We start from the raw sequence: 13,673 nt of genomic DNA on the forward strand, positions 1-13,673 counted from the left end.
CTATGGAAACAACCTAGATGTCCATCGACAGATGAATGGATACATACACACACACACACACACACACACTCAATGGAATATTATGCAGCCATCAAAAATGAAATCTTGCCATTTGCAACGACATGGATAGAATTAGAAGGTATTATGCTAAGTGAAATAAGTCAATCAGAGAAAAGATAATGATCATATGATCTTGCTGATATGTAGAATTTGAGAAACAAGACAGAGGATCATGGGGGGAAGAGAGGGAAAAATGAATCAGGACGAAACCACAGAGGGAGACAAACCGTAAGAGACTCTTAATCTCAGGAAGAAAACTGAGCATTGCTGGAGGGGAAGGTGGGTGGGAGGGATGGGGGTGATGGACATTGGGGAGGGTATGTGCTATGGTGAGCGCTATGAATTGTGTAAGACTGATGAATCACAGACCTGTACCTCTGAAACAAATAATATATTATATGTTAATAAGCAATTTGGGTTAAGCTTTAACCATGTAACCAGTCCTCACCCATCATGGGAATGCTAATAAGAAGGCACCGCCTGGGTCATAGGACACTTCACTTCTACATTTGGCTTTGCCCCTTTGATTTGGGTCTCCTTTCCCACATCTGTGAAATAATTTCCATTACCTTGGGTATCGAGTCTTTCACTTGGGCCTGTGAGCAATCTTTCGAACCACAGGAGACTTGCTTTGTGTTGCCTTTTAAAGAAAATGGGTCTTTTAGACGCATTGCCAGCTGTAGAGACTGCAGAGACCATGGTTCCAGGCGGAGGCTGTTCCTACATTTCCACCATAGTAGCGTCTCCCTCAGGAGTCCTCTGTGGTCACTGGGCTGCAGAGGGCTCTTAACAGGGTTTCCTGACTCCCAGTTTGTTTTTACACTGGACTTCCAAGTTCATGCTGTTTCCTCCACAGCCTGGGGCTGCTGGCTTCCTCTGAGCTATGACTCAGGCTAGCAGCCAGATTCTCTAATCCTCCCTCACAGAAAGGGCTGTGCAGTTCTGGACCAACTCAGGCAGGGGCCCCACCATCAGCTGCCCTCTGTCTCCCCCATGGACCTAGGGGGTGTGCTCTCAGCTCACCAACATGGCAATGGTCTCTATGTTCCTGGTGCTTGAACAGATCCCTTTCATACTTTTGAGCTTAGGTATGTATTTTCAATTGTATTTTAAAAATACTTTGTCCAGTTTTGGAAAGAGGATTTTTGCATGTTTCCATAGTCTAAATAATCCCTATAGTTCTTAAAATCTAGGGTTCCCCCACTGCTTGGGTTTTCAGAGTGAGACAGCTAATTATTGAGGTAGGAATGCTTTCTAGGCTACTCTCCACCTCAAGTGGACCAAATGACCAAGGTTCCCTTTTCTCATAAATTTATTTAAATGTTTCCTGATGCCTGGGAAGGAAAGGCTCATTAAAAGAACATCTGTAATCTTTCATCTTTTTTGGTAGAACAAACGAAACTCCTTTTAGCTAATGGGAACAACTCTGATTCTAGAATGTCCTGGTGTCTTCCAAAGCAGGTGTCAAGATCCCAGGCCCCCGTGGTGCTTACTGATGAGCAAGAGGCGGCAAAATCTCTGACCCGGGGATGCCACCAACCTGCCCAAACTGGGAACCTTCACTGTCGCCTCTCCTTGGCTTCCCCTCATGACTCACTGGTTCAAAGGAGCTCAGTTTTACAGGCTCCTTAACAGCCTTCCAAATTCTGCGTGCAGAATGGGGTGGGTCAAGGGAATGTTCCTCAGCCCTGGGGACGGCTGGATCTGCCCTGTCACTCACCCCAGAGTACCACGAGGATGGGACCATTTTCAGTGAGTGCCGATATGTGATAACGATTGAAAAAGCACTGCGCTGAGTAAACCTCTGAAGAGTTCCAGTCTCTTCTCCAAATGACGGAATAAAATCAAGGCTTCCTCCAAGCGCACGTCCCGTTACCTTTACAAAGCTTTATTGAAACCTGTACGTCAAGGTGACAATAATTCAGTGTTTGGAAAACAGTAACAAAAAAAGGGTATCCCAGACTCAGGTTTACCAAATAAATACTGGAAACCAGGGAGCTCGTTCCTCCATCTCCCAGCAGGAACACAGGGTGTAACAATAGCAGCTGCTGCCGACTCAGGGACAGGAACTTGTGCTAATGGGCATGTCTGCAGCGTCTCCCCGGAAACCACGATGAGTGTAAAGAGGTTTGCTTTGGTCCAAAGGATGTCTTCTCGACACAAATTTAGAAGGCTGCTGTCAAGTTCTAAGTTCCTTCCAGAATAAGCAAGAGCAACTCTACCACCTTCATTGCTAAGTGGAGATGGAGGCCCTGAGCAAGACGGCACAGGCTAGGGTAGGGCGCTTCTCCGAAGTGTTCATGGTAACACTGTCACCTCACTGCGATTAGAGTAAGAAGCTGGACAACCCTCCAGCTAACAGTGGTCAGTCCTCAGGATCATCCGGCTTCATGGAGAAATCCGGCAGCGGTTTTCAGAGTCTGCTCTAAAAACAGATTATTGCTGAATACAGTTCACATGATCTATATTCTAGTTGGGGTGATTTTAAAATTGCCCTAAGACCATAGAGTCAGCCACCTCTGGTTTACAACAAAAGTACTTAGTGCACAGAAGCCTAAGAAACAATTGTAAATTTCATCTGGAAATCAGACAGGTTCTAATTTCTATAGAAATTATACCTCCCTGGAGCAGAGAACAGGAGACCATCTTATTGCTTTGATTTCAGAGGACCGGTACTTGCTGTTAGCTCCACAGCCAGGCCTCGACAGGGACAAGTGGGTGGCCTCAGAGAGACATATGATTAGACATTCTGTGTGGCCTTGGTCCCTGCTTCCCGGATTTTACCAGCAAAGTGGCTAGGGTTCATTTTTGGCTTAAGAAGCATCTCCATGACCAGCTCAGAAGATGTCTGTTAAGAACTGCACCTGTCCCCATGCACCGTGGTATGGAGGCCACAGACCTTCTGTGTACCCTCACTCTGTTCTCAGCTCTGGTGAGCCCTGAGGCTCAAAGCCACTGGGTGCCCAGAGGACTGTTACAGACGGGAGGCGCTTCAGGAGCTGCCACGCCTGGAACAAACCTTCAAGCAGGACTATGGCGGGTATGAAATGTCTTATAAAGAGTGTGAAATGAAAAATTTACAGTCCATTCCCTCTAGTGGAAAGCATGCACATGTGGAGCCTGGGGGTGCACACTGTTCCCTGGGGCCCACCGCTGGCTCCCAGCTCTTCATATGGGCTTGTATAACAAGGTGGTGACATACTTTTTCTTGTATCGGTGGGTCGCGCTGAGCACCATCACTCCATCCTGAGGAAGAGGGTGGAAATGATCAAAGGCAGGACTAAGTCAAGGGCTCAAACGTGTGTGCGTGCGTGCGTGTGTGTGTGTGTGTGTGTGTCATCAAGGGGGCTTAATAAAAAGAGTCCTGTTCTGTCTTCGGAACCAGAGCCTGCGGGTATGCATCAGGTCCCAGAAGCTGCCCTTTAGGTAAGTACTCCAGGTAATTCTGTGGCTTGGGGGCCCCAGAGCACACTTTGAGAAACACAGCTTTATCAGCAACAAACATGTCATTACCTTGATAGAGAGCGCGTAAAGGTGGTTCAACATGACGTGGTTGGGCTCAGGGAGCAAAGCTGGATCACACTGTGGGGGGAACAAAAGCAGATGGTGAGCATTTAGGATTTGGAAATGAAGAAGGTTCTCCCTTTATTTCGCAGCAGTGGGTGTCAACAGGAAAGAGGCCAGCTCTCATGCCCCTTTCTGCTTAAGCTGGGCAGTGAAAGCCTCGTCTAAGACGACAGGTGAGGTGACGGGGGTCATGCCTCATGCTCCAACTAAGGCGAGCTCCCTGTGTGCCTGCTGGATGCACTGGTATGTGTCTTGGTCAGGCTTTACCTTGGCCTCTAAAGTGTGAACCATGGCTCTATCCTCTTACAGAAAGGGAAGCAGGAAGAAAGAGCTGTCGACCGAGTGCACTTTTAGAGAAAGCAGCAAGATAAATCTGTACTAAACATTCCCGAGCAGTGGACTGCAGGCTCATGTCTATACTCACGGAGCATGATGAAATGGATTGGAGGGGGGGCATGGCACCTGGTGCCTGGGAACAGCGAGTCCCCGGGGAACGAGCCATGACTGCTATGGGGCATGCCCGCACGTGCCTGCGTTCAGCTCTTCAGCTCAGCACACGTGTAGCTGCTTGTATGTGGAGTCCAGAGCAGTGGCATGGTTCCTTTATCACCTCATAAACATGTGAATTTTAGGGGGTAGCTTGGACAAAGCACAGGACACCCAGATTCCTCAGAATTAGGGCCATGCTGTGCATATCTACTTAAACAGAATGGAAAATTAACAAGGTAATAATGGGGTGCTCTTCAGGATCCAGGAGGATATACACTTCTTTTTATAAGTAATATCAACTTCCCAGAGAAAACGTGTGTTACCCAGATTCCCCAAATTTGGATCCAGGAGCACTGATGTTTCTGAAAGCAATTTGGTGATTTGGATTAGATTCTAAAACGTGGGGGCCAGAGGAGGAATTCCATTTGGTAGCTTACTGAGAAGGGGTGGCTATATATTTCATCATGATTTATAAGGAATGAGGCTGAGGCAGGAGTGAAACACAAGGAAGACAAGTTCAGAAAGGCTCTGTGTGATGCGAGAGCAGCACCCACACTTGGGGAACATTTGCTCGTAGCCCACTCCCACAGCGGAGGGGGACCTCGGCAGGTGGCAGTTAACACCGACGGGCAACCCAAAACCTTTTTACCAACTGCCTTCTAAGAGATGGTCAGAAAGGGGAGCCTTGGAACATGACCACGGAGGATGGTCCTGGCAGATGCCTGTGTACTCACAGAAATCCCCGTGTCCTTGTTCAGGATGACCTGGAGCAGATGTGGAGGGAGAATGGGTGGGGCTTTAAACCGTTCTTCTGGTTTTGAGACATAGGGCTCCTGATGGTAGGGTCCTGGTGGGGAGCTGGACAGCTCTGTTGGGAGATGGTGACAGGACATTTACACTGAAAATTATGAGTCTGAGGAGCAGGCTCGTTGAATTTGTGGCATCATCTAGTTTTCCTTGTCCCCTCAATAAAGATTTATATTCCCTTGAAGAACATACAGGCCCCAAGGGTGAAGAGTAGAGGCAATGAGAAAACCCTCTGGAATTTGGGTGACTGGCATAAAATACAGCAGCAAGCTCAGATGCCCTGGCAGCAGACAACGGTGGTGGTGAAGCTGGTGATTCCGGGTCAGACTAACAAGGAAGCTGCTCACAGTAACCTAACCTGACCTGCCCCTGCAGAACAACGCTTCTCGCCTTGGGCTGGGCTGGCAAATACCGCAAAGAAGCTCAGGGCTTCAAGTGAGGCTTAAGCAGCCAAGCTTAAGGTCTGAGCACCACCAGCCAGAATAAAACAGAAGATAAAGCAGCCTGTGTATACAGACACGGTGGCAAAAACAGGTTCTAGGAGGCACCAGCACATTTCAAAACTAAAACCAAAACTAAAAAATTGAAACCCTGATCTCTACAGGTTCTCTGACTCTACCACTCTGAGATTCCTTTCAAACTCTTGCTTGAGTGTCTTGATTACACAGATATATCAAGAAGCTTCTAGGGCAGTGTTTCATCAGGTTAGAGGCGGCTCACTTAGCAATGTTGGGCCAGCTGGAAGGGACTGAGCGGTTATTCAAAGGACACCTGGGCTAGGTTCTGGTTGCCTGATCCTTGGAGGCATCCAGAATAAATCTGATGCACTCTCACTCTGCCAGTTCCCTTGATGTCATTTTCTAGGGTACCGGCTCCCTTCACACGACCCAACCATACGACAGCAGGAAACTGAGAAAAGCATTAAGTGCAGAAAACTGAGCCACTGGGAGTAAAGACGTATTTTAAGAAAGTGAGTATCTAAATAAGAAGTCTGTGCAGAGCCTGATGTTGGTTTACCGGCAGTGAGGGGTCAGTTTTCTTTCCCCAGGTGGTCTATGCTGCAGAAACTTGACTAAAAGCTTCGGTATGTGGCCTAAAATTACATTTATCAGTAAGTAGGGGATACTGGGGCATTTTCTCCATCCCCCAATTCCCACCTACTAAGAAAGAAATAAATGACTTCTCGAAAAGATTAGTTAGCTAGCTATCCAGAGGGAGCACTATTTTTGGATTTCCAATTCCTGCTCAACAAGCTGGCTTTTCAGCCACAGCAAGCCCACCATGGTCAATTTACCACTGTGGTTTCTGAACTGATAAGAGATCCTGGTGGCAGAAGCTCCAGGCCCAGCCAGGTAACAACGAAGAATCATCCTGTAAACTGAACTGAACCCATCTTGTGAGATTATCAGGTACAGTCCTGGGCAATCTTTTCACTGCCTCCCACAGGGGTCCAGGAATTATTTAAACCCCTGTAAGAAGGGGCAGTGAAGTTGGCATGGACACTTAGATTACAACACATCACTGCCCCTGAATTCTACGTATTACGTTTCTTCCTGTGGGTTTGGATGGAAAGCAATTAACCGAAAGCTTGACGACTGGCTGACTCTTGGGAGATGGAAAAGTTTTACTAGGTTGGTACTGAGTAGGCTGCACAGTTAGCCTGTTTCCTGTGATGAGACTCCGTCTCCCCCACAAGGGATTCTGAGAAGGTGCTAATACACCCCATGAGGTCACAGAGGTGTCCATTTACCACCTGCTAGGCTGAAACTCTTTAGGCAGGCACCCCAAGCGAGTCGGGAGTGGGTAGGGAGCTGGCAGGCTTCCCCTGAGCTGGCTCATCACCGACCCAACGCAACTCTCCAGGGCCTCTTGGGCCCTGCCCCTGGCACGAGATCAAGCTCTGGTTCTGTTTCCATGGTCTGCTCTCTGTGGCTAGGCAGACCTACTGAATACTGGAGAGGACCAGAAAAAATGACTTAGAGCTCCCTTGGGGCTGGATTTCAACAACCTGACCTGACAGAGTTAGGAATTACTTTTGTGGCTCTTTAGGGAGCTACAAACATCCACCCGACTGGGCAGCAGCTTGAGCTCAAGAGTGAGAGGCAAGAGAAATAGAGTATTTCTAGACTGCATAGCCCCCACCTGCACACACGTGGTATAAAATAACTGTGTTCATACCAGACACATCGGAGCACTTTTGGGAATCCACCATTAAAGCATCAAATACTTCAAAGTCAGTTTTCTTCACTTGAATGATGTTGTTAACTGTGCCAAGCTGGCTGGTTACTATTGGCTGGGAAGAGACAGACAGGCAGAAATCATAACGTGGAAAGTCTCTGGAGTTATTCTCTAGAGGATTTAGACTTCCTGGCTGGAAGGTCTCATCTCCGTGCTAGCCAATCTGCTCATTTCCATCAAGTTTGCCCGTAAGTCTGACAATCAGCACTGCTATCTAGCTCAGCCACACACAGGAATTTTACCGGCAGGACAAAGGGACCTGGCACAATTGATAAGGGAAAGTGGTTTGTTTGGATTGTGCAGGTAGTCAGAGGACCAATGGCAGGAGGAAGAGTACCTCAGAAGGGTCATGTGTCCATTGCCCATCCACAAAGAACTTGTACTGATGCTCTCCTTCAGGCAGGTCCAGGATGGCTACAAAGTTATTGTGGCTGCAAGGGAAAAGGAAGCAGAGGATTTCAGCTGGGTGAGCTGCCCTCCTAAGCGTACCGACAAAATCAGCCATCGAGGGGCGCCTGGGTGGCTCAGTCATTAGGCATCTGCCTTGGGCTCAGGTCACGATCCCAGGGTCCTGGGATCGAGTCCCACATCAGGCTCTCTGCTCAGCAGGAGGCTTGCTTCTCCCTCTCCCACTCCCCCTGCAGGTGTTCCTGCTCTCACTATCTCTGTCAAATAAATAAAATCTTTAAAAAAAAAAATCAGCCATCAAACAAAACCCGACCTTTCCATGTGAAACAAGAGTTCAGCTGCAGAAGAATAAACATTTTTAGCCACTTTAGACAATTCAGTAGAATGATCCCAATCTAGAAAAGCTGTAAGGAAGCAGCAATGCAAGACGTTTCCTGGAGGACTCACTTAGCTCAATTGCAGGAATAATCCGCCTTCCTACCAGCAAAAGATCAACAATCAGGCACATGTTCTTTTCAGCTTGCATGCAAAATACCACTCATGCCAAGGAGAGCAGCTCCAGGTAAACTGCGTGCTGCAGAGTTTTAATCCTTGTCAGTCTGCCTTGGGCAGGAGATGGGACCGAATCCACAGGATCCACAAATAGGTCTCTAAAGAAACTTGTTTCCCTACTAAGAGAAGGTTCCAGGAAAGCTCTCTGTTTTGTTCCCCAGACTTAAAAGGACTTAAAAGTCCTTAAAAGGACTTGTAACTGTGTTGAGTGTCTCCCTCCTACACCAACATCAGCCCTGGGAAAGCACGTGGTCTGGGACAGCAATCAGGCCTGACGCAGCAGGGCACAATCTCTCCGTTTCATCAAGAACACTCACTAGTAAAGATGTTTTTTTCTTTTTTTTTTTTTTTTAAAGATTTTATTCATTTATCTGACAGAGACAGACACAGCGAGAGAGGGAACACAAGCAGGGGGAGTGGGAGAGGGAGAAGCAGGCTTCCTACGGAGCAGGGAGCCCGATGAGGGGCTTGATCCCAGGACTCTGGGATCATGACCTGAGCCGAAGGCAGACGCTTAACGACTGAGCCACTCAGGTGCCCTGAAGATGCTTTTCCAATGACAGTTTGACACCGAAGTCCATGCTAGGATTCCTGATCATGTGTTTTACTATGGTCTTGCTAATGATGCCTACAGAACAGGTACCTTCCAAACAAAAGTAATACACAGAGAGGCAAAGTTAGAAGGAACCTCAGAGATTATCTGTCCAATAGTCCCTTCTTACAGACAGAAACACTGGGACTCAGGTGTCACCAAGACGTTAGCTCAGCCAATGTGCACTCAAATCCTGGTCTTGAAGATTCCCAGCTCAGTGCTCTCTCTCCACTAGGAATAGATTTCTCTCTTTCTGCAGAAGTCCCGCCTAAGCAAACACATGGCTGCGTATCTGAAGTCAAAGATGTTCATGAAATCTCATTACTGAGAAATGTTCTCTTCTAAGTGTGCTCTAAACCTAGAGACTAACTGGGTGTGAGATGTGAACCCTGTGAATTATTATTATTTTTTTTTAAAGATTTTTTATTTATTTGACAGAGAGAGACACAGCGAGAGAGGGAACACAAGCAGGGGGAGTGGGAGAGGGAGAAGCAGGCTTCCCGCTGAGCAGGGAGCCTGATGCGGGGCTCGATCCCAGGACTCTGGGATCGTGACCTGAGCCGAAGGCAGATGCTTAACGACTGAGCCACCCAGGCGCCCCGAACCCTGTGAATTATTAAGCAAAATTATTTTCCATTCAGCATCCATTTTATAAAAACATCCTTTTCTATTCCTCATTTAGAAACCACAGTATCCCTGGATTAAGACAAATATGTGAATACTGCCCAGGCAGTTACCTTCTTGTGAGGGGAAGTTTACTCCAGTTGTTGAAGGACCCAGATAAGTAAACTTCCTTTCCGCCCCCCGTCCATCGAAATACTGTTGGCCGAGCCTGGGCAGGGGCTTTATCATTCACTTCCAGATCATGCCGCCAAGCCAGGAATTCTTCCTTCTCTGGAGCCTAGAAACGGAACAGTTTACTCAGGGACAGGAAGCCATTAGTGAGCTCCCTACAATGGACAGTTACCCTAATGTAGACAATTCATTCTAAAGAGACAGCGATTACTACTTAGGTTCATATTCAGGCTCATTAACTTAATAGCGGTGCCTTGGTTTCTCCACTTGCAAAACAGAGATAACAAAAGCAACTATTTCTTAAGGTTGTTGTGAAAGACTGAGTGAGAGGGTCCATGTAAATTGCTCTGCATAGTGTCTGACACATAGTGAGCACTTAATAATTATTAGCTGTTAATACTGTTGTGATTAAAGAGATCTACACCAAAATTTTAGTAGAAGCTACAGAACTCACTTGGAAGAGGATGCAATGAATTCAAGACCAGATAGATGTCATTTTCTTCCCTTAATTAACAAGATTTGAAGTACACGAAAATTTATTAGGAACAATTCCAGAGCTGTCAACTTGAAAACTCACAAATCCAGAGTCTAAGGGAAAAAAATATTCAAAGTGGTGTTCAGGCATTGGGAATAAAAAGATAAGACACAGACTGACCCTCCATATGGCAAACAATGGCTTCTTAGCGCAGGAAGTAATGTATAACTGAGGTATTCCAAACTAAGAGAGAAATAAACACATTCAACTCTGGGGGAAATATATGTGCTTTTCGATCTTTTACATATTTACTAGTCAGAAGCCAAAGATATTAAAAGAGCCAAAGATATTAAAGCCAAAGATATTAAAAGAGCGGGAGTTCTAGGCTGGGAGAGACCCTTAAAGGTGTCGATGAGTGAGCTTCTAAGACCTTCATTTCAAATATTGACCAGAGTTGTTTTTTTTTTTTAAGATTTTATTTATTTATTTGAGAGAAAGAGAGAGCACACAAGCAGGCAGGAAGGACAGAGGGAGAGAGAGAGAAGGAGACTACCCATTGAGCAGGGGGGCCGACATGGGATTCAATCCCAGGACCCTGGGATCATGACCTCAGCCAAAGGCAGACACTTAGCCGAGTGAGCCACCCAGGCGCCCTGACCAGAGCTTATCTTAAATGACGCCTGCTTTAAGACTGAACAAGATTTACAGATTAAAGAATAACAGACTGGAATCACTTGCCACTGAGAAGGTGATAACTAACCACAGCCAAAATGGTGAACTAGTGTAGCTAAAATAACCCATGACTTTTTTGGGAATATAGGGCATTCAATCCAGTGTCTCTGCTACATCATTTCAGTAACTTCTGAGGAAGCGATAATGGATACTATTTAAAATCATTGTCCACAGATTCTCTGCATGCTAATTGTTTCTTGTAGGAATTTTGGAACAGCAACAGATACTTCTAGAATAAAGTAGTTTGGTTCTTATGGTATCTTAAATAGCCGTCCCTGGGCCACAGTTATTTCTGAGGGGAAAGGATATCAAGTCACTGGAAAAACAGGATTCCAAAGTTCACTTTGCATACAGGTCCTCAGGAATGCAACAAATTCAGAAAGCAAGTGCAAATCACAGGACATAAGGAGGCCCAGTGAAAGACTCTTTAGACTCAAAGCCAAGATCCAAGTGAGGATTTAAGATCATAATGTGATCACCAAGCCCAACATCTGAGAAAAAATATGAGTAAAGGTGGAATGAGTTGCCAGGCATTATAATGCCTAATGGGCAATGATGATTAATATGCAACTGGATACTAACAGAGAATATGCTAGGCTGGGGAGACACCTTGATTTTTCCTAAACCTACTCTGTTGCATTGTCCTTAAGGGATCAGTTCTTCCTTTCTTAGGATCTACCACATACTTATCAGCTGCCAGAACCACTAAGTGCCTGTGGTTCTGGACACCAGGCGTGGGCCTTGCAGCTGGAAACACGAGACCCCATCAGGTAGTTAGCAGTCATGTGGCTGAAGCAGGAGTCAAGATTCATCTTCAAAGTTTTGATGAATTACAGCAGACCACGGTAAGATGTTCAAATTTGGCTTGCAAAAATGTTTGCTTTGGTCTCTCTAAAATCTTAAGTCATATTTACACAATAGGAGAGAGAAGGTGAGTAGCAACTGGCTGCCCCCCTTTCAGACTGACACTTCACTCACCCACTGACCTCCAAAAGTGGATTTACTTTTCTGTCTGCTCTAAAGTAGCTTGGTGAACCGAAAGTTTCAGTTAGAATGAAACACCTCTGGCAACTACAGTCAGCTGTGTAACTCTACTTTCGGCTTACACATGTGCTCTGGGTTACCTCCAAAATCGACAATAAACTACAAAGCCAGCTATTACAAAAAGTGTCAGTCTTCGTAAAGGTGAGGAAAAATTTCTCAAAGCAGTGAAACTAATTATACCTAAGAGGAGAGCAGAGACTGGGGCTCATCTGCTGCTAGCTCAACGATCTTAATTAATTAAGAATTTGAAACGCTGTCCCCGAGCTGCTTTCGCCTTAATGATGTTAAACGAAGTGCGTTCCTCCTCCCTCGGGGTGACTTCGTCATCGGTAATTAGACACAGGTTCCTGGACTGCTAAGAGGGCTCTTACCCGGCCATCTGGCTTTTTAAGTGCACGGAGTTAAGTGCACTTAAGTTTTCCCACTTATGATGAGTTTTAGCGGGGGGGGGGGAATGTGGCGGGGCATCTAGGAGAGGGCTCCTCCCCTCAACATTAGACAAGGGGAGCCGGATTCCGTCACCCCCTCACCTTGATTTCCTCGGAGTGGAAGAGGTCGGCGTCCTCGGGACTGTCCATCAGGATCTTGGGCCTGTCCCCGTCCTTGGCGCCCCCCGAGCTGTCCCTTCGCGGCGTCTTGTGGCCGCCCTGCCGCTCCAGCGCGGCCCGCTCGCTGCTCGTATTGCCCATGGTGGGGCTCTGCGGGGACACCGGGAAGCCGGACGGGGCCTCACTCCAGGGAAGGGGCAGGGGACTCCGGCAACCAGCGGGTCACACGGACCTCGGGGAAGGAGTCGGAGCCCCGAGTACCACAACCCTCGGGCGAGGCTTCCGGGCCGGAAACCGGTTTGAGGCGGGTGAGAAAGACCTGCGAGGTTACTCAACCGCGCTTAAACCTATGAAGCCCAAAACACCCCGACACTTTGCCAACAACTCCCCCACCTTTTAACAACTTCCGCTTCCGGCGCGTCTGTGAGTCAGTCGGGATCCGGGGCGGGGGCGGCGGCGGCCGGAGAAGCGCGTTAGGCAGTTCCGCTTCCGGTCCGGATTGGCGGGGTCGCAGCACCCTGAGGAGGCCTTCCTCGGAGCGCGCAGTCGCAGTCGGCTGCTACGACGGGACCGAGGATGAGGCTGCTGAAGGCCGGCAGGGGGCGTGCCAGCGCGCGGGCTGTCTGGGTCCCTCTCCCCGCGCTGGAATGAGTGATGCCGTTAACTATTTTAGATATCTTTGCCCACTTCCAGTTGATTCTGTACTCGACAGCCGGAGAGCTCGTTTAAAGTGCTCATCTAATTAAGAGACTCATCCTATTAAAGCCTGTTAATGTTCTAGCTCCCACGCTTTTGAGCGCCTTAGAAGCACCGCCTGCATAAAATGCAGATTCCCCGGCCCTAATCCCCGGAAATTATGATTCCGAAGCTCTGGAGTGGGGTCTGCATTTTAATAAGCACTCCAGGTGATTCTGATGCAAGTAATCTTGCAGGTGTTTGATTAAATGTCAGACCATAAGAGTTCTGGAAATTTCTCACTAGTAGGCTTGGGGGTTATAAAACGTGGGAGTTATTAATGTATTTTTAAAAAATTGCGTGCACAGCCTTTTGATAGATAATTTTGTAAGCTATTTTATAATCACTTTGGACACAACATTCTGCATAAAATTACTTATTAGTGTTTGTCACTGTGGCCAGTGCTTTAGCAAGAACTGTGTACACACTGTGGTCCTAAAATATTCTAATCTAGTCAGTCACTGTCGTGGTTTTTTTTTGTTTTTTTTTTTGGTGGTGGTGGGGCTTTTTTGTTCTTGTTTTTGTGTTTTGTTTTGCATGTGAGTATCTCAAAATGCTTTGCATTTGCTGGGCCAGCTCATGCATTTTGTCCACTGAGCAAACATTTATTTGATACCTACAAAGTGTCAGG

The 13,673-nt window shown here is 47.1% G+C and overlaps 1 protein-coding gene across 1 annotated transcript; it reads right to left on the reverse strand.

Moving 5' to 3' along the window:
- Nucleotides 1-1,936: 1,936 nt before the first annotated feature.
- Nucleotides 1,937-12,712, reverse strand: PRKAB1 (protein kinase AMP-activated non-catalytic subunit beta 1). Its single transcript, XM_021703429.1, has 7 exons — nucleotides 12,290-12,712; nucleotides 9,451-9,614; nucleotides 7,499-7,592; nucleotides 7,102-7,216; nucleotides 4,851-4,984; nucleotides 3,574-3,642; nucleotides 1,937-3,306 (listed from the first exon to the last, which is right to left on the reverse strand). Exons 1-7 carry the CDS (start codon nucleotides 12,446-12,448, stop codon nucleotides 3,229-3,231), a joined length of 813 nt encoding a protein of 270 aa, XP_021559104.1. The 5' UTR covers nucleotides 12,449-12,712; the 3' UTR covers nucleotides 1,937-3,228.
- Between the last annotated feature and the right edge of the window lie 961 nt (nucleotides 12,713-13,673).

Source organism: Neomonachus schauinslandi, chromosome 14 (genome assembly GCF_002201575.2).
Source record: "Neomonachus schauinslandi chromosome 14, ASM220157v2, whole genome shotgun sequence".
NCBI lineage: Eukaryota > Metazoa > Chordata > Mammalia > Carnivora > Phocidae > Neomonachus > Neomonachus schauinslandi.